Source organism: Linepithema humile, chromosome 4 (assembly GCF_040581485.1).
Source record: "Linepithema humile isolate Giens D197 chromosome 4, Lhum_UNIL_v1.0, whole genome shotgun sequence".
Classification (NCBI taxonomy): Eukaryota; Metazoa; Arthropoda; class Insecta; order Hymenoptera; family Formicidae; genus Linepithema; species Linepithema humile.
Window position 1 is genome coordinate 3,540,693 of NC_090131.1, and position 26,244 is coordinate 3,566,936.

Here is a 26,244-nt window from a genome sequence, read left to right on the forward strand (position 1 = left end):
AGAGGAAGATATTGGCGATAAAATAAGCAAATAAAGAACGACCTATAAAAATGAATTACACAAGGATCTATATTGAGTAAATAAATATATTTATATGCTACACTTTCACACTTACAGTACACAGTCGTTGGAAAATATATGAAGTGCATGTGTGTCATGAGTGTATACATGGATTTTGGATGGTTGCGTAGCAAATTATTTTATAGTAAAGTATAAAAAGATTATATTATATTATATTATTATACTTAAAAATAAAATGTTTACTACAAAACAACCATTTTATCAGAGTTTTATCATTATTGCATCGTAATTAGCACGAAAAAGAATTAATTTTTGCCCTTTTTAATCACAAACGTTTTTGACATAACTAATTTATGCACATACGATTAAAATAAATTCACAATAAGAATAGAATCCTTTTTTTAAATTTTTATAGAAAACTTTTTTATAGTATATTTCGCATTACATTACATTTTTCATTATTTTTATTTTATTTTATTTCTATAGTAAAATATAGTATATCTATAGTAAAATATATTAAATTTCTATAGCATTTCTATAGCAAAGTATACTATAAAATTTCATACGATGTACATCTCTTTTCCTCTGTCCTATTTCTCATTCTAAACTCATTGTACGCGCAACATTTTAATTCTGCGCACGTATTATTGAGATAAGAATGAAAATTTAAGGTGTATGTTTAGAGAATAGAAAATCCATACAGTTCAGAGGAATTGTATGTATCTTTAGAATTTTTATTTAGTTACTAATGTTTTAAATAGATATATTACTAATCGTGAATTTATTTCAATCGTAAATTTAGAATTGTATTTGTGATTAAAGTTTATTGCAAAATTTGTGACAGAAATTTATGCATCTATAAGTAAAAATTATATAATGATAAATATGAAATAAAAGATTCTATTCTTATCAGAATTTTAAATTTTTATTTAAATTTTATCAACATTTCAACTTATAAGCTTGAATTTAATTTTATTATAATCAAAATCTTTGCATCAATTCGATAAAAATAAAATTTGAAATTTTCTGCTAATTTTTCTGCAAATAAAAAATTTTTTAATTAATATAAAATTATGATATAACACTGATTAATTTATAATATTTGTAAATTTCTGCCATAAGAGTTTTTGTTACAGTATTGTAGCTCACAGTTAATATACATAACGTGCGTCATTATTATTAAATTATATGATCATTATAATAAAAGTTATAATATATTGTATTGATACAAAGAGACAGAACAACGGATTTACCGATGCATAAGCGTATCTCTGTTGTACTGATAAGTGGCAAGTGCGTCAAATGTGACTACATCATCATCATATATCCCGATATGTGATATAATTATATTATATCATATTATATTATATAATGTTCAAACAAAGAACAAGTTAATATATCAAATAAAATCATCGTACCATCATCGACACGTATGTATTTCAACTGTACACACAGTAGTAGCTGGCGACATGTTTAACATGCAATATTATAATAAATCCGAAGCACATTTTGCACAAACACAGCATCGCGCGTTGCGCTCGTTACTTCCTGGTCTCTCTTTTTTGTTTTTTTTTTCTTTTTTCTCTTTAGCTATATATATATGGAGGATTCGAGAATTTCGAAAATGTTCAATTTCCTAGGCTTTAAACGCGTTAAAGTAACTTAAGGAAATTGACTTGTACATACAAAGTAGGATAATTTTAATATGACTATTGCAATTATGTTAAAAAGAATGCAATCTAAAACAATTATTTATACAATTCTTTTTGACATGTTTACTATTGTCATATTAAATACCTCAACTTGTATAATATTGTTTATTAAGATTCCTCCAAAAGGAAATAACCTTTTTTTTTTATGGAAATGTAATATCTGAATGTGCAATCTTTCACAATATAGATTTTCGCACCAGACATTTTTTTCTAATAGGAAATTAAAAAAGTTATTATCCTAAATAGGATTCTTTTAATTATAAACTATTTTATGCTGGAAAAATTTTTCTTCAACAAGAAATTTTTTTCTATCAACAAGAAATATCAATAAGAATTTTCAATAAAAATTTCTTCTTGATAAAAAATAAAACTTATTGTCTTAAATGTGAAATTGTAACGTTTCAAACTTATTTTCTTTAAAAGATACAAATATTTTTTCATATTTATTTTATTAAAATTATTTCCATATTAAAAAAATCATTGCAAAAGTTCTATTATTATTCAAGAAAATAATTTTACTTTTTATTAAAAGAAGAAATTTTTTTCACAATTAATAAATTTCTTAAAACCTAGAAATTGTATAGAGAACAAATATTAACAAGAAACTATTTTTTCGAAACTATTTTCTTTAACAGAGATAAATATATATGTATTATATTTTAAGAATAAATTTTTTCTTTAAAGAAAAACAATTTAAAAGATCCTATTTAAGAGAATAATTTCATTCCTTATGAAGAGAAAAAATCTCTTTGATAATTTTTTTCGCAATACCATTATATGGTTATTATATAGTGCGCAAAATCAGCGAAACTATATAAAATCTATAATAAAACTCATACTAAACATATTATCGTTATTATTATTGCATATAATAATGAACAAAAACAAATGAAAATTGCACCAAGTTGTTATCTAAGTCGTGTTTTAGAAAACTGCCAAAATTAATATTTAACCATAATTTTAGCCATATTTAACCATAATTAATTCCACATAATTATATTATACGAAACTAATATCTTGATCATGTTAATCTTTGTCAAAATCAATAATAATCTTTCATCTTTATTATAGAAATTTCTTTAAATAATCTCTACAATAATCCTATAATTGCCACAAAATTGATAAAATGCTTTCCAAAGAAAAGATATTAAATTTGAAAAAATAATGTATTGTCTGTCTTCTTTTTTTTCAATTTTGTGTAACTTCATATCTAATTTGCGCCAAAAAATTCTATAAATAAATCTTTGTAAATAAACTGTTTATTTTTAATTGTTTGGTTTTTAAAAATAATAAAATTAAAATGAATAAAATTTGAATCTGTATCAAATTTTGTCATATGTATTAAAGTATTTATATATTTCTTATACTCTTAAAATCTGTGGTTCTTTTTTCATCCTGAAAAACTTTATCTTACTATCTGCGACTATATACGGTATTGAAAATAACATATTAGTTTATCGTTTCATAATCGTATATGCAGATACGTACTATATGTTAAAAACAAGGCATGAAGTCGATAGTTTTTCAATGGAAGAAGAAAAAAAGAAAAGAAAGAAAAAGAAAGACAGAAAAATAAAGACAGCTTTCGTAGCTGTTTCAATATATCTAGGTCTTCCTACAATTTATAACGAATGGAGTCGAATAAAACTCCTATAGAAAAAAAATTGCTTCCACTAAAACTGGAATTATTGTTTTCGCTTTTTAACATTTCGTAAAATAAAAAAAAGAACGACTCAGATTACTATTGCAGCGATTTACTAGAACGAATAACTAGACCCTTGAGACGGTTCCTCAAATCATATTTCCCTTCTTAAAGCAAAGAAATTGTATACAAATTTTGATAATTAAATAATAATTAATTAAAAGATTATTTAATATTAATAATAGATATCAAAATAAATCACATTATGTTTATGAGAGAAAAATTTGATCCCTTGACTGCTTATTATGAATTGATTGCAAAATAGTTGCACCTTATTAACTAATTTTCAAAAATTCTATCTCATTCTTACAAAGATATTAAACAAAACAGAGGGAACCGTCATTGAGGCCGAGATAATGATTTCGTTTCTCTTTCCGTCTTCGGAATAGAAATTCTATAAGTAGAGCGTCCACCAAAAAGAACGCAGTTTCTTTTTTAGCGCTTTAGTAATATATATATCTACAATATATGTATAAGCATATAATATAATAACGTGTTGTTGTGTTATTATTATTATCATTATCCTATGAGATAATGCAACCTTATCGATCAGGTCAAGCGCGATTAGCATTCTTTCCGAATGTAGTATTCATTATATGTACGTATATATCTCGTATATCTCTCATTGCGGTGAAGAGTATATACTCAATTTGTATATAATTAAATATATTAATTAATATATTTCTTCGCGCGACCACATATATGTGTACATGTATACATGTACACACATCGCTGAGTCATTGTTTATAAAACACTGACCATGTACTATTGCTAAATTTTAACAAAGTCCATAAATACCTTCCCTTTATAAATTTTACTATCATACCTCTTCCCCGATGCGGGAAGAAATAGGCCAATTGAAAGAATTATCTAGAAGATTGTTACTTCAGAAATAATTGATCATAATTGATAAGTTATTCGTCCGATTTACGTGAATGGTACAAATAAAAAAAGTTTGGTGTTCCTTTCCGAGAGCACGCTGTCCAATGTTGCCTCAATACAACTTCAACAATCGAGAAGTGCTGTATGTAACGTATTGATGGATGTTATTTGTAAAATTGCCCAAAATTACTGGAAATCACATAATTTCCATGTTGATGTTTAATTATTAAGTTCCATCATACGATGTTTTAATTAATTTCCGTAAAAAATATTCGAGAAGAGGTTTAGGTTCGTGCACGCCTGCGTGTATTTTATATATTATTCCTTCACGGATTGAAGAAATTTTATACTCACCTCCTTCCGATACTAGTTACGAAAGATACAATTGGGAATCGATTTTAACATGTACACGGAGAAAATTTTATATCAAAAATTACTATTGTACGCGCAGTAACCGCGGACTAAATTTTTATAATTCCTTCATGATCCGCGGCTACCACCGTACATAGTAAGTTTTGATATAAAATTTTCTCCGTATAAAAATACATGTTGCCGGGAATATAGGACAGACGCGTGAGGCAGGAGGGAAAGAAGAGATCGATAGGAAAAAGGAGAGCGAAAAGAAAACTAGCACTCTATTATTTTGTAGAGGCGGTAGTGGTGACAGTAGTATCCTCCTCGCCTCCACTGGACCAATGCTTTTCCTGCTCGCGCAATTCATATTCCCAGCGCAGCTCCAATTCGCGCATATCGTTTGCTATTCCCGCCTCGTACGTATCCTCCTATACATATTAATTAATCTATACATATTAATTAATCTAGCAATATTTAACGTTTTAAATATTTAATTAAATTACTAAACACAAGAGTCACTCTTGTTACGGCTCACGTAAATCAGAAAAATAACTTAATTATTTAAAATCGAAACGGTTGGAAATTTGATCCTCAATAAAAATTAATAATCACTTACCTCTTCCTCGGTTTTGTAATCCTGACTGTATTCTTGATTAGACAGCCAGTTGTTGGAGGTCTGCTGGATCCAAGGAAAAGCGTTAGTACCAGTGCCATCGCTGTACGGACTGCTCCAATTTCGCACATCTCTCTCCCTTTCTCTGATACCCGCTTCGATCATACGTAATTCTTGCGCCAATCGCTCGCTAGCCGTGTAGATAGTGGTGGCTCCTTGCGTTGCCAGCTAAATATAAACATTCATTTATTAATAGGTCGTTTTTGTGTAAAATAATATATACGAGAGAATCTGTTCTACTTTTACTATTTTTAAACACAATTTCTTTAACTTGGAGTTTATTTCACTTTTACTGAAATTGTGGAGCAAAAACATTATTATTTTTTAATTATCTTTCATGTAATGAAATTAAAATTCAAGTAATTTCTACTTGAAATTAAATAAAGAATCTAATTTTATTATCTATATGGCTATAATACACACACAAAGTGTGGATTAAATAATATTTTGTATTTCTTGGAATGTAAACCGTGACAAATTACCTTTAAATCATTAATCTTCTTCTCCAAATGTCTGAGTTGCTGTTTCACCTTCTGTGATTCGAGACTTAAACTAAAAAGGATATAAATAAAGAAATAATAAGTAAAATATATTACAAATATGATGTATTGTATAAATTTACTCTATTTCTATGATTAATGTATAATCATTGTCGTATATTGTAACCGTTGTCAATTATTATGAATTCTTTATATTACTCACTTCTTTGGCATACAATCAGATCTCGAAAATTGCGATGGCGATTCTGGCGCGACGATATTGCACCCAAGAACGTAATTGTCGCCAGCAAAGCCACTGCTATCGTTGCTGCTACCAGAGTTTGTCGATGCCATTGTTTGTATACCATCATTGACGCCGATCGTAGCATACGCTGTGACAATTAATAATTACATTCTTAGTAAATTTGGAATAAATGCATGATGTCAAGATTTGTAGTCTTTAAAATTCCAAAAAGTATTGGAAATGAATGTTAATTATTGATATTCTTAAATTTCTAAGAAGCCTTAACATTTTTTACATTTTTTTTCATATGTAATAATTGAATGTAGCTTTATCGAAAAAATTAATTAACTCACATTGATTGCCGTAATACCAGGATGTTAAAGAATTTGGAGTTCTAAAGTGAAGTTCTGGAGTAGCAGAGTTAGAACCAATTCCTTCGTTGTAAAAGTTTGCGAGATGCTGCAGAGTTCCGTTGCAAGGAGATCTGTCAATTATAAACCATTGTTAGATTACAAATACAATTATTATTATTATTATTTTAGAAAAGTCACAAAAAAATTTATACAAGATTCAAAATTAATTGATAAAATTATATTATTCGTATTATCATCACCTTATCAGAGTTTTGGATAACCTCGAGATTGGCCCGTGTTTGCTGGCCGGCAATAAAGGAGGTGCGTGGGACACGTCTAAGGAGGGCACAAAAGGCATGTCATCATCGAGCAGATGCGAAGTCGGTGGCGATGGATCCGCTCCAGAAGGACAACGAAAGCTGTTTGCAGTGGTCCATATCGAGTAATTGTTTGACATTAACGACAAGTCGCTTCCTTGCTGAAGATCGTAATTCTAAAAAAAAAATACGAAATGTAATAACTAAATAATCATTAAATATATCATAAATAAATTTGAATAAAAGTACTGTATAAATATTTATAAAGAAAAATGAGTGATGATACATTCCTTACCGTCTTCATTTGCGACGATGCTAGTTGCTGCTGTTGCTGCTGCTGCTGCTTACCCACCATCGTTTCCAGCTGATTCAGAATTTCCATCTTGCGTTGCAACAGCATCGCCAACATGGTCTTTGCTGCCACTGTTCGCTTTTATAAAATTATATTTTATTAATATTATTATTTTATTTATTTAGACGCATGAGTACTTTTAAAATATCTGAATAATCTTCTATTTAAGCAAAAAATTTGATCTATGATGTAAAGAAGAAAACTTATATTTTACTATTCTAAATCTGTTAAAATAATTTATTATAAAAACAAAAATGCGGCTCTTTTCTTACCTTTTTATCATTGGTTACATGATTTGCCGGTATGATTTGCGGTGTATCCCATACTCCAAGATTTGTAGCGGTTGTTGGTGAAGGTCCATAATTGACAGTAGCAATGGATCCCGGCATTACGTAATGTCCGGAGCAATGCACAGCGGGAGATCCGCTGCTATCTACGACGGTTCCTCCTTTTACAGGACATAGTCCGAGGTGCGACAAGTTTTGCAAAGATGCAGGCGGCAACATGTACGTCGAAGTCAATGAATCAATCAAATTGTTTTCTAAATTGGTTGAAATTGTCGTCGGATGCTGTATCGCCGCTGGAGAAGCTGAAAAAAATGACAAAGTAATGAATAAATGTTTTACTTGTGTTTGTCACAAACTATACATTTTTCGAATTTTAACAGCAAAAATCTGCATTTACCGTTTGTTCATTTGTTTATTCTCTGTATAAAAAACTATAAATATTAATATATATTTACTTTCTCTGTCGTGTATTTTCGCCGAATAAGTCGTTAAATCAGCATTCTGCTTGTTGAAGGCCTTGCTATTCTTTTCACCTTTCAATTCCGCCTGATCTGAATTCGCTTTGATGCTCAACTTGCGATTCTTCAATCTATATCTACACAAAAAACAAAATATTAATCAGATCAAACACATTGCATTTGCCTAAATTGAGAAAAAGATAAAGAGTTATTCGACATATTATATATTTGCATTTAAAGATAATTAATAACAAAATAATTGCAATTTTTTTTTAATCAATTATTTCGATATCTTTTCTTTTTTCACATCACAAACATCTCTGATTATTTCTGTTCCCTAATCATCCTTAATTATAAACATATAGATATGTAAAGTGGACACTTACTTATCAAGCTCAGTATCGCTGTGGGCAAAGGTACAGCTGTTGGATCTTGGGCAGGTACCGCGCAGGGTTAGATCCCTGCACATGCTGACTTTATACTTGCCGGTTGCCAGACCAGAGCCAGAGCTTCCACCAGGTCCGCCACCACCTCCATTGTCCTGCGCTGCTGATTTTCGATTGCTGCCACTGATACCGCCACCTCCATGTTGCCGCACAAAGTCTACTAGCGCAGCCACTACTATCCTTACAGCCTCCAGAGCCGCCCGACACTCAGCCAGGCTCGGTGGTTCAGTTTCTAAAATAACAAAAATTTTATATGTATAAAATAAATTTATACATATACAAGTAAATACAAGTATTTACATATTCTAAAAACTTAATGAGATTTAATAACACTAATCAATACTATTGTTGGAATAAGCTGAACAGCAAATATCAGCAAATTAATAAATCATACTAATTGTTCTCTGTTTATAAAAGCTTTTTATTGCGGTGCAAAACTTTTTATTTTAAAACTTTATTTTATAAAAATTATACATAAAATATATGTAAATTTATAGAACAACACACTTACCAGGACTGGGATCAATGGCAGCTAATAATTCTAATTGTGGCCTGAGACCGCTCAGTTGTCCAGGGTCAGGGGTGCGTTGTAACGCTATTACCAATTCCTGAACACTTTGAGCAAATGACTGCGGTGTTTGCAATTTGTCGATGATGCTCTGCATATGAGATTTATGGGCAGTATCGCCGTAAAGCAGCGCCGACCATTGGTCGGGCGCAATACGCAGACCAGCTTCTGTAGCAATCTGTACAATTTGCGCATCATGTTCGCGTCTCAAAGCCTCGTAAGTGCGAAACTCCTCTTTCAGTTGCATCAACGACGAGTCACCCTCGCGCTTCGAAACCTTATAACACAAAAAAATTAGAATGATAATTGAACACTATTACATTATCAGAACTGAGCAAATTCTCTTGATAATAATATTCTCCTACAATCCTTACTCTTATTCTAATAATATATATATGCACAGAATAAATAAATCCATAATATCTTAGTTTTTCACTCGTTCTTCATTACTGTGACGTGATCAAGTAAATGTAATATAGTAGAAAAAAGGGTAAAAAATATTACGTTAGAAATCTTCAGCTTGTCAGCTGTTGCGAGTACACAAGTTTAGCAAGTGTAACAGAATTTAAATATAATTATAAAAATATATATTAATTAATTCAACAAATTTGGTTTTAAAACGTGCAGATACTTTTGTCACTTACTGTATATTACCTTGAAACAGCTCGCCCGATAGAGAAGTTGCACCACATGGCCGATGCTGGTTTTGCTTGCTTGTGGAAAGTGTGGTTCCAGTCGTTGCACTACAAACATTACTAACACCTTCCGTGATAACGCTGAACCATCCTCCAATGCCAATAATACGAGCTTGAGGACTTCCTCTTGCATTGCTAAAAAGATAATAAAAAAAGGATAACAATTGTAGATTTTAAGATATTCGAAGAAACAAAACTAACAAAATCAGTCTATTTAAAAAGACTAGAACAATACAAGAGCGCGCTACGCGCGCGCACTTATTATGATGATTTAATAATTATGAAATCTAAATATTTTAATAAATTTTTTTTTATTTTAAGTAACCGTCAAAATGACCTTTGCTCTCAAATTATCAAACTATCAGAATAATCTCGATAACCAATCAGCGTCGCGGAAAAGTGACAACAATACTTTCGATACATTCGAGTATCGATCTTTCATGCCTTTTTTAAGGGTGGAAAGAAAACAAGAAAATTAGACATTATTGAGACCTTTAACATTTCTCTCCAATATTCTCTCTATCATTAACTGCGAAAAGAACATGTCTTGTTTAAATCACCCAATTTAATTAATGACTCATCCTGCAAATAAGATGTACCTGGTCCGAGAAATTGGCAGCCACGAGCGCGCACAGCTGCCCAGAGATTGGCGCTGAGCTGCTGTGGATTCTGGTGCTGCAATATGAGTTCGGTGACGGTGCGCTCGCCAAGACTGCGAGCGGCACGTAGTGCACGCGCCCTCCCCTCTGGTTCCACTAGCTGACAACCAAGTAGCGTTACTAGTTTGCGTTGCATCGGTCGAGATACCAATCCTCCACCACTGTTCCCGATGCCTGTGTATCAAGCAAACAACAAATTTTTATTTAATAACAAATACAATTTTAACATAATTCATAAGGAAATACAATAATCTATAATGTCCATTATCTTTTAATCGCTAGTACATTAAATATTTATTTAAGATCGATATTGTACATACCTGTGGTACTGGTAGTTTGACATGGTTTAAGATAAAGAGCGAGTTCCTCGATGCAATTTTTGGCTCTCAGATAGTTGACATGTTGATCGGCCGGCAAGAGCTTCTGATAATTTTGCTGCTGATTTGACACAGATGTAGATGAAGCAACAGCAGGAATAGTATTCCCCAGCAATTGCAACAGTGCCTCGTTCACCGGCAATCTCTCAACATCAGTATTGATAACGCTCTATGCAAAAATAAGAAAATAAATAACTTTTAATATACCTTTCTCCATGTTTTGACCATATAAAATTTACACATTAAAATTTATAAAATGTGTATATTTATGTTGTTACCATACCTGATCAAAAGGACATTGTTTACGATGCAAATTGGCGAGGCAAGCGCGACATATGGTATGACCGCAACCAAGTGATATGGGGCCTCGTATAGCTGCGTCAAAGTCATGGCAGCAGATTGGACACGACAGAAATTCAGTCCACTGTGGTGCCTGTATCGGCATTCTACATTAGAAAAAAATACAAAACAAATTATAAATATTAATTATAAATGTTTGCAATGTTACCATCTATAATACCATATAAATGTATAGCATAAAAAACAAAATTTTTGTAAGATTAAAATGCAAAAATATGTGAAATAAATTTTTTTTACACACTGATATAAAAATCATTACTGAAATTCGCAAAAAAATAGTATATTAATTGATATGAATGATTACAATTTTGATGCATTAATTTCAAATGTCGCGCGTAATCTCGCATTCCAATTGCGGCGCATGCTTATATCGCTACATTCTGTCGATATGACACATTTTCTAACCTCAGAAATGTCACTTGATTATCATTTTTATGATGTAGAGCGATAAATATAACTTTCGAAATCTTGTTGTACAAATAAAAAGCTGTTGAACAAACATAGCTTTATCAAAATTTATCATACAACTCTTATCCTTATAAGATTTATTGCAAGATTAGCAAAAAAGTGTAGTAGAGAACAAACCAAAGAAATTATTTCATAATCATATTTTTCTACAGTCTTTTGATCGAAAGATCACAGTGACATCATCATTAATTATCAATCATTGTTTTCTGATAAAAATTTCTAAGAATTTGCGAGAAGAAAAGTTACGTTGTCATTTGTGGATAAAAACTTGCCGTCATGATGTCTCGATATCATGACAGCAAGATTCCAGGTCCAAAATATTCGTCAATTAATTAATGATATAAAATCGCCGCCTATAAGATATCACCTACCTCGTTATAGCCCTTGCAAAACATCACATCGATCACACTTTTTGCGCATTACTCTTCTCGCGCAATTCTGCGCGATTCGCAGTACAGAATCTCTGTCATACCATAGATTATGCGTACAAACACGATGACAAAATCGGCGACACGCATTTCCGTAACTGCGAGAAACGATCGAATGATCTAGTTTTCTTCGATAATGGAGGATTCACTCCACGTTCGATGACTAATGTGCAAGATATCGATATCCAATAGAAAAATACATTTTCTAGAGACATTATCAAACGCCATTGTTATCTCTAAAAAATCAATTTTTTTATTGGCTATCGAATGTCATGTGTTAGGTCACGGGCGCACTGTGAATGTATCATAATTCTTTTCAACTGAAAGAAACTAGCTTACAGTTTACTGACCTGACCTAGTACAGCGCTCAATTCATTGGATTCGTGTAACATCGGCGCGCGCATGCCGTCCAGCAGCAGTGCGACTGATGCGTGCGTCGCGGTGTTCGAAGGATTGCTGCATTCGGATATATATATAGTGCGTACACACACATACATGTATATGCACCTTACCGCGGCAAGGCTTCGCTTTGCTACTGCGACAGTGCGACGGCGTTTCGTCTTGCCGTGTTATCTGGTTTTTTGTGTCGCGGTGTAGCGTCTTTTGTAGATAATATGCCGGAGAACGGCGGCAGTGCGCCGCGCGTAAGTGTGTCGCCGGCGGCGCGCGTGGGTACGACGCCGCCGCCGGCACACTACCTGCACGAACTGCCGGCCCACGCCGAGGAACGACTTGGACGACTGTTCCAGAGCCTCGACCTCGACGGCAACGGTCGTATTGACGTGCATGACCTATCTCATGCGCTGCGCGAGGCCGGCGTACACTCCCAGTATGCCCAGGTATTTGTTACATTTATACTTCACATTTACATATATAATATTGTGCATATAAATGCATAAAAATTTTACAATATAGATACATTTTTATAATATATTATTGCATCGAGTATTATAAAAATGGAATTTTTATTCCTTTTGGGCACTATAATCAACTTTCTACATTTATCCTTTATCCCACTCTTGCCACTTAAGTATTTTTTTCTAGTTTTTTATGATTGTCCTGTTGGGACATAATTCTACTTTTTACTTGTGAGTATTACTTTTATTTTTGATTGTGTAAGGTTTGTATATCTCTTTAACAGTTTACTATATCTTCTACACCTAAGATGGGAAAAAATCTAAAAAAAAAAAGGATAGTTATAAAAAGAATTGGAGGAAATATAGATTTAGGATTAGTAAAAATTATTGGTAGAAAGGAATGTCTGCGTGTAAAGAGGAAGATTGATATAGCTGAAAAGAGAAGGTTTTTAGTATTAGAAAATTTTCTTGAAATTTCTGATCTTAAAATAAAAATGCATGCAAATTTTAAAATAGAAAATCAAAAGAAAATTACTGAAAAGTGTAGAAAATACAATTAATACAAACATATCTAGAGACTTATCCAAATAGATTTACATAGCTACATAGGCATACAGTGATGTAATGGTACTTTTCCATATTTTAATTGAACAACAATCATAATAAAAAGTTTCTTCGATAAAATTAGTTAACCTCTCTTGCAAATTTTTGGTATAAATATTATTTACTTGATCAAAAAATTTATTGAATATTTAAGTATGACCAATCCACTGTCTATTTCAGATGTTAAATTTTCTCTCTTTAAATAATATAAAAGATTATTGATGTAACAGCAAATTCAATACTTCTGAAGTTAATTTGGCGTTTTTTTATAACAAGTTTTTGTAATGAATCATTATAAAATTTGTTATTAGTAATGTCATAATGTGATGAAATCTGAAATCAAATTATAGAAAATTATATTATTAGTAATGTCATAATGTGGTGAAACCTGAAATAAAATTATAGAAAATGAATAGTAGCATTTGACAAGTTATTGTTTATTGTTGTAGTTAATTTAATGATTATATAATTTGTAAGTATAAACAAAATGATTGAGAGGTGAAAAGAAAACTTTACAAATATGTAGAAATACATAATTTTTATCAGAGCAATTTACTTTTTAATATTTACATAATAAGTAATAGAAATCTGAACATAGAATTCTAGTATTTACATGTACATTTTAATAATGTTTATTATACATATTTTTATTATGTTTTTTTTTAGATGGAGATAGATTTTTGCTTTTTATTTGAAAAATAATTTCTTTATTTTACAGAAATTCCTGGCTAGATCAGATAGTACTAAAAGTGGCGATATTAGTTTGGCCGAGTTTCTACACTATATTCGCGAACATGAAAAAAATTTGCGACTACAATTCTCTAATCTCGATAAAAATAGAGATGGTAAGCAAATATTTTAGTAAGTCAAACGTGAAGTTTAAGAAACTTGAATCAGAGATTGAGGAATTTTAGCAAACTATCATTTATTATCACTTACAAAACATTTAAGACTAAAATGTAGTTAATGATTTATTTCTGTATATCGCACAGTAATTTTTTTTTTTCTATTTAATTCATAGAACAATGATGAGAAGACAAACCATTTTATTTGTAGGTAGTATAGATTTAGAAGAATTAATAAGAGCCTTTAAGGACCTGGGAATAGAAATTGCGCAAGAGGAAGCGACAAAGTTATTACAACGGTAATTTTATTATTTATAATATATAAATCAATAAATTATGAATTATTTGTTTTAATTATCAAAAGTTTTGCACAACTTATTCAGAAAGAAAACTTAATTATTTAAATAAAACATTGATCATATAACTTCTTTGAAGGAATTTAATTATCATTAATAATATTCATAAATAATATTATTTACTATCAGTTTAGTATTATGAATATTATTGTTACCCCGTTAAAACTTGAAATCAGTTAAAATTAGAATTAACTAGCCAAAATTAGTACTCTGTATCATTTAATGCCTGTAATTAAAACTAGAGTTATTAAAAATTTATCGATTATGATTTATTAGTATTTGAAATAAAAATAAAATGGGATCACATTGGGTAATTTAAAACAAATAAATTTATGTAATATATAAAATAAATAAATTTTAAAGCATTTTAAATCTTTATTACAAAAGCAAGTATGCAAATATAAATTTTTTATTAGAGTTATGAGCAACGCATTAAATTTAATTCCAACTAGTTTTAACTGCAGGCGATAGGTGATACTAGTTTTGACCAGTTAATTCTAGTTCTAACTGAAATCGGGTTTTAACAGTAACATTATCATCAAATAATTCCAACGCTGATATTATTGAATCATGTAATAAATGTATTCACAGCATGGATCAAGATGGAAGTCTTAAGATCAGCTACGATGAATGGCGAGATTTTCTTCTTTATGCACCGAGTACTAATTTGCTCGACATTATTGAATACTGGCATCATACTACAGTGAGTATATAATTTTATGTTACAGTAATCTCTAGTATATAGTATTTTATGTATGTCAAATTTGTTTATCAGCAATTATCAAAATAATTATAAAAAACAACCGTCTATTAAAAAAAGTAGAAATACATTTTGAGAGATTCATGGACACATAACTTCTTGGCAATTTAAATAACTTTATTAAATGGAAATGATACTTTTTGCTTATACATATATATATATAAGCATTAAAAGTTGCTATCGAGACAAAATTCGACATATATACAATCGTACTTTTTAAATATTATCATATGTTTGCTTTAATTCAATTTCGTTATTTTTTTGTTGTACACATACATACACATACGTACATATATGCGTATACCTGATTCTGAACATCAGAACTCACTTATAAATATCCATTTGCTAGATTACGAAAGTCGAATAAGCGTATCTGAAGAAATTCTATGCGACGTTTCCTCAGCTACTTGTTATACTACACATCAATGGTTTTCAATTTAGAATCACGAGATATTTTTATGAACATACATATATGCTTTTACACTCACACACGCCCGACATGCGCATCTTACTGTGCGTGTATATATATATACATACAATAAAGTAGTAAATGTTAATTATCGTAATTACAATGGTCAGTAATTACATTATACTAATCAATTTATATAATAGCGTTTATATAATAATAGTTATTGCATTATAGAAAACAAAAGATAAAAAAGTGGAAAAAGTGCAAGTTAAAAGTTAATGTAAACGTATTATATAATGTAAACTTATAACTTTATCCTCCCATCAGATCGCGAGTAAAGTTCACACTGTGAAATGCGTAACGGCCACCGACTTTGATCATCGTCATCACGCGGATATTTGCCTTGATGACGCGTGCACGTTCTCTGACGTCAGGGAGGCACGAGCAGAAATGAGAGGAAAGAGGAAGAACAGACTTGCAGACATGCGTTCCCCATTTTGGTGGGGCGATATCTGCCTTCGGATTTCCCTCGTGCTCGCTTTCCTCGTTAGTCTTGCAATTGGACTCCGAGCGTTCGTAGCTCGTCTTTTCTCTCTTCAAAGAAAGACTGCTCAGGATCGTCTTATTGGAACAAGACACGCTTTTCTTCGCTCACGTTGGCTATTAAGTAGTTATTAAATCGTTTATCAGTGATTTTTCTATTTTAAAGCCGCCAAATTACTTCATATAATTTTCGTAGACTGCGGAGTCTGCGATCGAAAGATAAAAAAGCAAAAGAAAAATTTCCAAGAATTTGCGTAACCTCGATCAGTGTAAGTTTCTCGCTGGCTAGAAAGTCCGAAAGTTCTGGAAAGTGCATACCTCTCATACTGTGAATGTAACGGACTACACACCGCATGATTTAAGAGTAAACGTGATTTTTAGTGACCACACATAACTTTGGAATTCATATACCATTAAATATATATAAATAATAAAATTAAAGAAGAATATATTAAAAATCGGAAGAAGAAAACTAAATAAATTATATGTGCGTGAAGTGAAATAAAAAATACAATCAAACGATAGAATAAATCAGAGGATTACAGAAAGCATCTTTCCGAGGAACAAAAAGAAGAAAATAACTAAAGGAAAATAGATAAATTGGCAGAATAGTTGAATGGAATAGAACATGAAAGCAAAGTAGGTAGAGAAAAGAGCGGATAAAAAGGACAAACGAAGAATATAATAAAAGAAAAGAACGACAAACAAATAGAAAAATATAAAAAAGGACAAACTCTATCGTGTTTGTGTGTGTAAGAGTGACTTCTCTCAGAGTGAGCGAGCAACGCGGCAGATTTCACGCGGCGGGAGCGTGTGTGCAACCACGTGTCTTACGATTACAGCTGATTAATCGCAGCATGTATGTCCTGAAGAAGCCAAGATTTCTTCATCGTGACAGCACCCCACCCGCATGTCAAGTATGTGAAGAATTTCTGCGGGGCTACCATGAACTTTTACAACGGGTAAGTAGAACGTCGAGAATGTCGTCAAGGAGCCAATTAAATCCCAAGGTTACTCAGGTATTAGTTCTCTATAGGAAAAAAAGAAAGTGTACGGTAGGCAAATGGAATGAGAAAGTAAAAGTAACCTTGAAATGAAAATTTCTGGAACTTTCTTTTAAAAATTCGTTAGAATTTAGAAGGCGTTCTTTACCAAGTGCACTTTTCTTGAACTATAAATTGCTTGGTTGATTTTGAAACTTTTTAATTTCTTTTAATCAATATGTTGAAATGTATTTGCAACTTTTGAGTCATAAACGATTACAAATAAAATTCTTTTTAAAAATAAACTTTAAAGAAACAAATAGATAATTATCTTCTTCAACTAATTGCAAACAGATTTCACTTTAAAAGAAATTGAAATTGAAACTTTGTGTTGAAAATTTAAAAAGATACGTAATACGTAATAAAATACGTTGAAAATTGGATGAATAATGATCGTTTTTTGACGCTTGCTAAGGAAACGTGTCGATTCAAAATTGGCAAAAAATTCACAGTTTGCATAAATGCAAGATATTTTGTAAATGGGATTATATATAGCATTACTTGATGAAGAATTTCGTCGCTGTAACTCGTTTTAACCGGACTTGGTTATTTTTATTTCTTAAATCACGTGAAGAGATCTGGTTCGATTTTTCTGTATATTCTCGTTATACTGAAGATGGCCCGATGATAGACTAGTGAACCTTTGTGACGTAAATAACAAATAATTTACACATTCAGCCGAACGGACCTCTTTTGCTCTTTTATTTGTTATTTAGAATACCTATTTTATTTTGAGTACAGGAAATGTAACTAAACGAAATAGACCTAGGATATGTACTTATAGATTGTCTGGCGCATTGCCCAGGCGAGCTAGGAAGATACTGGTAAATCTCTCTTCAGTTCACAGTCAACCTTATCACTCGGCGATTCGCGATTCCTCTTTTTCTGAGTAACATCCTATTTGTCACGATATCACGTACTGTTATAACGAGTGTATTGCAATATATTGCTTGTTTATCTTCTTACAAAGTCCGGCCGTGTTTCACGAAATTATTACGTCATATTATGTTTGCAAAATAGAATTTATGAGATTGAAAATATTTTACAAAATTGTGTGCAGCAATATATACAATAATCGATTCTGATTATATTAATTTAGTGTTTATACATAATTATTTACATAATTATAAAGGAAAAAATTTCAAGGTGACATAAATGTTTGTAGCAACACGTGTTCGTTAAATTGCGACACAGAACTCTACCTTTGAAAAAACATTTTTCTCGAAAAATTAAAACTTCTTAACTCTGCTTAACAAATACGAATTTTCCAATAAAAATCATTTTTAATAAAATTTATTTTATATTTATTTTTTACTTTTTATCGATTATATCTTATTTGAAATGATGCAAATATGTTTCATATTTTATAAGATATATATTTTAAAAGAAAGTCCATGCAATAAAAAAAATTAAGATTCGTATTATTATCAATTTTCCAAAATATATTAGTGATATTAAATAACTTCTAATGATTAAATAGATGAAAAATGAATAGAAAATTATATAATAATTAAATAAATAATATTATAGTGATTCAGCATAAGTGGTTATTCTCTTTTATTTTTTTATAATTCTAAGTATGTAAATCAAAAGAGAGATAGCTTAAATAAATAGATAAGACTCGAATTTAAGCTTCCAACCGAACTCTATTGTGTGGACACATGGTAAACGATGACTCATAAAAGCTAGCTGCGTAAAATATAGACTATTCGTATAATATATAGATGCATTTAAATGTATAATTTGCAATATATATTACTAGTAAAAATATAAATTCGATAAAACGCATAGGAGAAGTTCAAACGTGCACATTATGGATGTAATAGACAACCTCGATTCATATTCCTGTTTAGAAGTTTACATAAAGTTAAGTATCTAGATTGTACAATCTAGCAAACAAAATTCTAAAGAAACATATTTCCTTTCATAATAAATAATGATTCATCATTCATAATAATACTAAATATTGATACTAACTGTTACTGTATTGATGTGTCAAGTATTTAGCTAATATACTAAGTGTTGTTATATTTAATATTATTTTATTAATTTGATATTGTCTTAATTATATTAATACCGTAAAACAATATCAAATAATATTTTTAACATAATTAAAAAAAAATATATTACATTATTAATGAAAATAATTTAAAACAATATTGTGAAACAGAGCCAAATAGTGTGTTATTAATGTGCACATTAATATTTTTCTCTAAATAAATTCGTACTTTGTAAACATTTTAATTAATGATTTTGATTGGCATAATGATATGAGGTTTTGAATTACAATACACGTTAGTTCTGTAATACAATAGGTTCTATTATACATAGGTTCAATTACCTTTATCAACACTATGCGACAATATACTTTGCACATTTTACTGCGATCGATAAGCAATCCAAGTGATTTATTATGCAGAGTATACTGGAGTATACTGGAGGTTTCTACAAAACTGAGAATAAGAGGTGGTCAATATTAATCTTATCATCTTAATTGATTGACGTTTGCATTAAAGATTAGCCAAAGTTATTACGACTGGTTCACTCGTGCGTAAGAACATTGATAAAGCAACAGTTATGATTTACGAAAATAAAAGTTACACGGATCTCTGAGAAAAAAAATGATAAAACGATGACGAATGAGTAAAAGTGCAACAAATAAGTAAAGTGGATTTTAATAACTATTGAAATTATGTGGCTCATTCTGTGTGCACGCATGCAATGTATGTATGTGTATATTCATATTAATGTTTAATTAATATTTTATTCAAGGTTTTGTTAATTAATGTATTCAATTTAAGATTTATTAATATGATATTTCTTAATTTCTACATTATATTTCATATATTATGTGTGTGTATATATATATATATATATATATATATATATATATATATATATATATAAACATAATATATGAAATATAATGTAGAAATTAAGAAATATTATATTGATAAATCTTAAAAAATATATATATATATAAAATATATATATATATATATATATAAAAATATATATATATATATAAAAAATATATATATATAAAAAATTTTTTTTTATTTATAGTATATGGACATTGGGGAAGACATCGGTGTTCCTGAAGAATTCACAAAGGGTGAGATGGTTTCAGGGATGTGGTGGCGGCATTTAGTATCTGGCGGTATAGCGGGTGCTGTATCGCGAACTGGTACCGCGCCCCTTGACCGCATCAAGGTCTATTTGCAGGTAAATTTTATTTGCAAATTATGGATCCTTCTCAGAGATGTTTTTCAATACGTTTGATCAACAAATTTCCCTAAATTTACTATTTTTTGCTATTTAATTTACGAAAATCTATATATAATATTAGTATAGAAATATAATTAATAACTAAAAATTTCTTTAATAATTATTAAAATATTAAATTTTATATATATATATTATTTTTCTGAAATTTTATATTTTATATATATGCATACAGAGAGTATTCTTAATATATTCTTTGGTGTACTTAATATACTGTTCTTAATATACTGTAATTGATTTCTAATATAATCTCTTATAGGTACTAAAAATAATAATGAATTTTATAAGTATATATATACTATTATATCTAATCTTATCTAACTATGTATTGTACAAAAAAACGATTCGCATTTGACGATATGTCAAGCGAGCGAGTAAATTTGTCTAGTTTGCTTTAATACGACGAGAGAATTCGTCCGATCGTCCTTGCAGGTCCACGGCACACGACACTGCAATATCATGAGTTGCTTCAGGTACATGTTGCGTGAGGGTGGCATTAGCAGTCTGTGGCGAGGCAATGGCATTAACGTGCTCAAGATCGGTCCGGAGACAGCACTCAAATTTATGGCATACGAACAAGTGAAACGAGCGATCAAAGCAGATAATGAGACACGCGAGCTCGGACTCTACGAGCGATTCTGTGCCGGTTCTTTAGCCGGTGGCATTAGTCAGTCAGCTATTTATCCTCTCGAGGTATGCAGCTTCGACCTTATAACTTCTCTCATTTCTTATCGCACTTGTTAAATTTTAACGTTTTAAAAGAAAAATGAATAAAAGCATATAACAAATGATTTTGCAGGTGTTGAAGACAAGACTTGCGTTGAGGAAAACGGGTGAATTCGACGGTATGGTCGATGCCGCCAAAAAGATATATAAACAAGGTGGCTTAAGATCCTTCTACAGAGGCTACGTACCTAATTTGATAGGAATACTTCCCTATGCAGGAATTGATCTAGCTGTCTATGAAGTAAGGACTAAAAAATAAATTATTTTGAAGTTTATACATATATATAAATTCTATTGAATGAATATTAATTCTTTACATTCGAAATATTTCAAAGTGCAAATAAATAATCCTATATTTTTATTATATCTGAAATCAAATTTATTCTGATAAAAATTAATTCCCAATTTAATTAACATAAGATGTTTACTATTAAAATTTAAATTCTTTACTGTTTGATTTATCCTCATAATTAAATTTTTTTATTAAACTAAATAAATTCAATAAAATTAATAATAATAAATAGATACGCAAACAAATACAATAATATATATAAATGAAATAAATTTAAAAGGAAATTGAAGTTAGAATAAATAAATGTTATTATTTAATTCAATGCAACTGAATCAATACAGATTCAAAACAAACTTTTAAATGTTATTGTTATATACAATGAAAAATATACTTTGCAGACATTGAAAAATAGTTACCTGCGTACACATGACAAGAAGGAACAACCACCGTTTTGGATTTTACTGTTATGCGGCACCGCGTCGAGTACAGCGGGCCAAGTATGCTCATATCCACTGGCACTCGTACGGACGCGGTTGCAAGCTGAGATCGCGCCAGACCGCTCACTTAACACTATGTTAGGCGTTTTCAAGGATATTCTTAATCGCGAGGGAATACGCGGCTTATATCGCGGCCTCACACCCAATTTCCTCAAGGTATGAGCAATAATAAATAATATCAATTAATGAATAAGGAACAAATTTTTGTTAATATATAAAAATAAGGTCAAAAGATTCCATAAAGTTTGTATTAAAAAATAGTACAAAAATTCAAACAATAACACATTTTTCTACATAATTATCACGTTTTTTAACACATTCCTTTTGCACTTTAGCAAGTTTTTATATTCTCAAACAAAAATATTTTGGTGTAATTTGAAAAACTTAATGATATGAATATGATGTGATAAAGAAATAAATTATTATTTTTTAATAATGATTATTTATTAATACTATAATTTATGATTTTATAATTTAATGATGATTATTACTGATTTAATGATTTATTTTTTATTAATATAGAAGTTTTTTATTCATTCATATAATTATTTTTCATATAATCAGAACGTATATATTTTATTCACTAGAATTAAATATATTTAAATACTATTTAAATTATAAAACATTCTCAATCTGAAAAAAATTAAATTTTTAATTTTTATACGTAATAGAAATAAACATTTTCAATCTATACTAATAAAATTCTTTACAGAAAGATTATAATTATTAAAAAATTTTGTTTATAGGTTGCACCTGCCGTGTCTATTAGCTACGTTGTATATGAGCATTTTCGGCAGGCATTGGGTGTCAATATGACGTGATGAACATGTAGGCTAGGTGATCGATTAATTCAATTAATTAATTTATTCTCTCTTTTTCTCTCTTCTCCGCCTGCCCCTCCTCTCTTTCTCTCTCTCTCTCTCTCTCTCTCTCTCTCTCTCTCTCTCTCTGTCCTTTTTCATATATAATAAATAATTGACATGGCGATGATCGTTTTATGAAATACGTTCATTCGTCTTTTCTCAAGAAGAAAAAGAAGAAATGGCGTTTATTTATTATTATCGCAAACTCGAGAAGTTTCTTCGATTAATTGTGCGTTTCTTTGCAGTTATTTTTATAATTTATTAAGATTTGAATGTGTTTTTAATATTTTTGTATTAATAAATTATACATAAAAATAACTGCGAATTTTTTAATATTATAATTATTATCTTTCCAGCAATTGTTATCGTGTGTATTATAACGATGTTTGATTACGGCGAGTAAATAAAGTACAAAATATGTTCCGCGTGTAAAATAAAGTATTACGTGCACTTGTAATGGTTTCCTTTTTTTTTGTTCTTTTTTTATAAATACAAGCAAAACTAAATGATAGCAACAATGACCAGCGACAATGATAAAAAAAAGGCCATTCTCGATTATTATTTACTTTAATGGTATGTCTTATTAATGGAGACATTTAAATCAATGCAGAATAAAAATTCTTATATAAATTATAACAATTATGCACTGTAGAATTATATGTAAAATTTTTATATTATATATTTATATATATGTAATATAAAAAGATGTATAATTTCTATTGTAATTTATAAATAGTAAATAATTTAAAACCGTGAAATAATAATCATAATGATTAAAGTTTATGGTTATTATAATTGAAAGAAGAGACTTCATTAGATATTTATATCAAATTATCTTAAAAGTGAAAACATTGATATAAAAATAATTTTTTTACTTTTACGTTTATAACATTTTTGTGGATTGGTATTAAATTCTGACTTGATTAGAGCAGAAATATATTCTATTACATATACAAAAGTGATATAATACCGACCTAATGGATTCCGTTTTAATAGCGAGGATGAAAGATCGAGTTATATGTTGACACTGTGATATGTATATGATTGTAAGCTCATTTTGAATACAATATTTTGTAAATTATTATTAGTACTCCTCAAAATTATGTAAAATAACTTGATTTATTGGAATACAAAGCGTTTTTTGACATAAAAATTTTTTATAATTTCTATGATACATTTCTCTTAAGTTTTTATTTTTATAAAATTCAGAAATGTAACCTTCATATTTTGGAATTTTAATAAAATCATAATAAAAATATATTTAATAATTTCTGAGAAATATTTCTCTCCTATAATTTATGTTTCTTTAACATTTATTATTCTCTTAAGAGAGATACATATCAGTCTTATATACATATACATATATATACATATATGTGTTTGTGCGTTTAGACTTTATTACTTAAAGGAAAAAAATAACGATCCAATGGATCAGAGTTTTACATAATTTTGCAATATTGTGTAATGCATTGTAAATTACATGGTACTCGATTTTTATTTTGACTTTGTTAAAGTACTTCGTATGTCAATTTTATGGCCGCTGCAATATACCGTTATATTCCGGTTACTACAATTCATTCCTGTAGATAACTTTTGCGAACTTTGCGAGCTTGCGAGCTATGTACATTGTGTATTTACATGTATTATACACATATATAGTTAGACGCAATATTTATCGATAAATATTCGAAAAACAGCAATGTTAATTTGCACACAATAAGTACTGCTATTTCCAACGTGATAATGATAACGAGAAATGAGCGATAACGAAAAAATTTATTTCAATTTTAATTTTACTATTAGCTCTAGTTTATATATTCTCATTAAGATAAAATAATATAAAATTGATAACAGAGGAATCAATTCAAATCTCGTCCAATATTTTTTAATTACATTGAAATTGATATTTTTTTGGAAGTTAAATTTCGTAATACAGTGAACTGAAATGAATGTTTTTACTTGATTTTATTATTTTTAGATGATATTGAAGTACTTATCGTGAGTAAGTTATCAAATGTTACAAGATTGATACTTCTATGATGGCAAAAATGTAAATGTTAATTTATATATGTGTACATAACACACAATTATAAATATTAATTAATATTTATTATTGATTGTGCGAGCTGGCACACTATACTTTTACATTATATGATTTTATTATACTGGATGTTTTGTAAAAAAGAATATTTCGTGAACAAAGATGTTTTTTTATTATTTTGCAGTGATAGTTGTTACGATATAATTATTATTTTCAAAAATAATTCGATGAACAGGAAATCGTAGTAAATTAAGATTTATTGTTAGGAAAAATTTAATCTGGTGTAAATATTCAATATATTGTTCTCAATATTCTATATTTTGGATTTTTATATCATATATGTGTTCTTTTTTTTTTTATTTATTTATTTATTTTTTTTTTTTAACACATGATTTAATGAAATTAAGTTCAATAACTAAAAATTCTCTAAGAATCCCTGAATTAATTTACAAAAAACATTGCTTTAAAAATTTTCGAATTCCTATTCTGAAATTATATATTTCGATATAAAAAATGCATAGCTATTGATAAATATTAATTAATATAAAATTCAACAACATGAAATATAAATTGATATTGTACTAAACCCCAATTAATTGATATATTTATTAAGATATGAAATGTTAATATGATGTATTTAACAAGAATATTTAAAGACAAAGATTGTTTTTAAATATAAATTTGTCTCTTCATTTTTCATCTAAACGGTTACATACGATTTGTCAGTTTCTCGGAAAAATTTTATCTTAGTAGAAATTTAAATTTGTTTTTTAATTGGTCTTTTAAAAAATGTAATTTTATTTTACTCATTCGTACTTCTTTTTCCCGAAACATCCTGTATATAAAAGACATGTGGAGAGTTGCAGGACTGAATAGATACAAAGAATAAAGAACACCGTGTATTAAGTGATGTTTACTTTATACTCACCTTAAAAATCATTTAATTTTTTATACACAAGCATACGTGAATGAAAAATTAAAATACACATATAATAATAAGCAATCTTATAATTCCAAAAGTATTTCTGATGATAATTCAATATTAGAAAACACAAAAATCTGTGTATTGCAAACTTTTGCTCTCAATTTCACATTAAGATAAGTAAAACAAATTGTGAGTGACAATATAATTGTGTGAATTTATCAATATTGTGTTTTATTTGAAGCTTCATTCTTAATCTCACAATATCACAAATAATGTTAAGTGCATATCTTTTTGTTTATAATCTTTGTTTCACAATTGTCCACAACTTTCTTTCGTTTTAGGAAACATATCCTCTCAGAAATCT

The 26,244-nt window shown here is 29.3% G+C and overlaps 2 protein-coding genes across 5 annotated transcripts; one reads left to right on the forward strand and one right to left on the reverse strand.

The window, feature by feature from the left end:
* Positions 1 to 68: 68 nt before the first annotated feature.
* roq (roquin) lies at positions 69 to 11,939 on the reverse strand. 2 transcript variants are annotated; one of them, XM_067354596.1, is made up of 16 exons: positions 11,779 to 11,939; positions 10,863 to 11,025; positions 10,523 to 10,748; positions 10,143 to 10,376; positions 9,503 to 9,678; positions 8,792 to 9,125; positions 8,221 to 8,512; positions 7,832 to 7,965; positions 7,362 to 7,678; positions 7,033 to 7,167; positions 6,681 to 6,913; positions 6,421 to 6,551; positions 6,047 to 6,215; positions 5,827 to 5,896; positions 5,288 to 5,512; positions 69 to 5,099 (listed from the first exon to the last, which is right to left on the reverse strand). In XM_067354596.1, the coding sequence occupies exons 2-16, from the start codon at positions 11,022 to 11,024 to the stop codon at positions 4,956 to 4,958; spliced, it is 2,982 nt and encodes a 993-aa protein (XP_067210697.1). In that variant the 5' UTR covers position 11,025; positions 11,779 to 11,939; the 3' UTR covers positions 69 to 4,955. The 2 variants fall into 2 exon arrangements, with proteins under 2 accessions (XP_067210697.1, XP_067210696.1); XM_067354595.1 differs by having other exon boundaries at positions 7,832 to 7,971; positions 11,779 to 11,938.
* Positions 11,940 to 12,248: 309 nt separating this feature from the next.
* On the forward strand, positions 12,249 to 26,102 carry SCaMC (Short Calcium-binding Mitochondrial Carrier). Of its 3 annotated transcripts, XM_067354607.1 has the most exons (9): positions 12,249 to 12,674; positions 14,014 to 14,140; positions 14,352 to 14,439; positions 15,088 to 15,199; positions 20,318 to 20,476; positions 20,969 to 21,229; positions 21,336 to 21,503; positions 21,953 to 22,207; positions 22,798 to 26,102. In XM_067354607.1, the coding sequence occupies exons 1-9, from the start codon at positions 12,450 to 12,452 to the stop codon at positions 22,870 to 22,872; spliced, it is 1,470 nt and encodes a 489-aa protein (XP_067210708.1). In that variant the 5' UTR covers positions 12,249 to 12,449; the 3' UTR covers positions 22,873 to 26,102. The 3 variants fall into 3 exon arrangements, with proteins under 3 accessions (XP_067210708.1, XP_067210709.1, XP_067210710.1); XM_067354608.1 differs by lacking the exon at positions 12,249 to 12,674 and having other exon boundaries at positions 14,011 to 14,140; positions 14,317 to 14,439; XM_067354609.1 differs by lacking the exons at positions 12,249 to 12,674; positions 14,014 to 14,140; positions 14,352 to 14,439; positions 15,088 to 15,199 and adding an exon at positions 16,339 to 17,170.
* Positions 26,103 to 26,244: the final 142 nt, after the last annotated feature.

What these genes read in the sequence shown, in the direction of transcription:
- roq (XM_067354595.1), bottom strand. Translation starts at nt 11,024, where the DNA reads ATGCCGATACAGGCACCACAGTGGACTGAATTTCTGTCGTGTCCAATC. An exon ending in TCAAACTACCAGTACCACAG is followed by an intron (nt 10,377 to 10,522) that starts GTATGTACAATA and finishes CTTGATACACAG; the next exon opens with GCATCGGGAACAGTGGTGGA. An exon ending in AGCGATACTGAGCTTGATAA is followed by an intron (nt 7,972 to 8,220) that starts GTAAGTGTCCAC and finishes TTTTTTGTGTAG; the next exon opens with ATATAGATTGAAGAATCGCA.
- SCaMC (XM_067354607.1), top strand. Translation starts at nt 12,450, where the DNA reads ATGCCGGAGAACGGCGGCAGTGCGCCGCGCGTAAGTGTGTCGCCGGCG. An exon ending in AATACTGGCATCATACTACA is followed by an intron (nt 15,200 to 20,317) that starts GTGAGTATATAA and finishes TTTTATTTATAG; the next exon opens with TATATGGACATTGGGGAAGA. An exon ending in CAGCTATTTATCCTCTCGAG is followed by an intron (nt 21,230 to 21,335) that starts GTATGCAGCTTC and finishes ATGATTTTGCAG; the next exon opens with GTGTTGAAGACAAGACTTGC.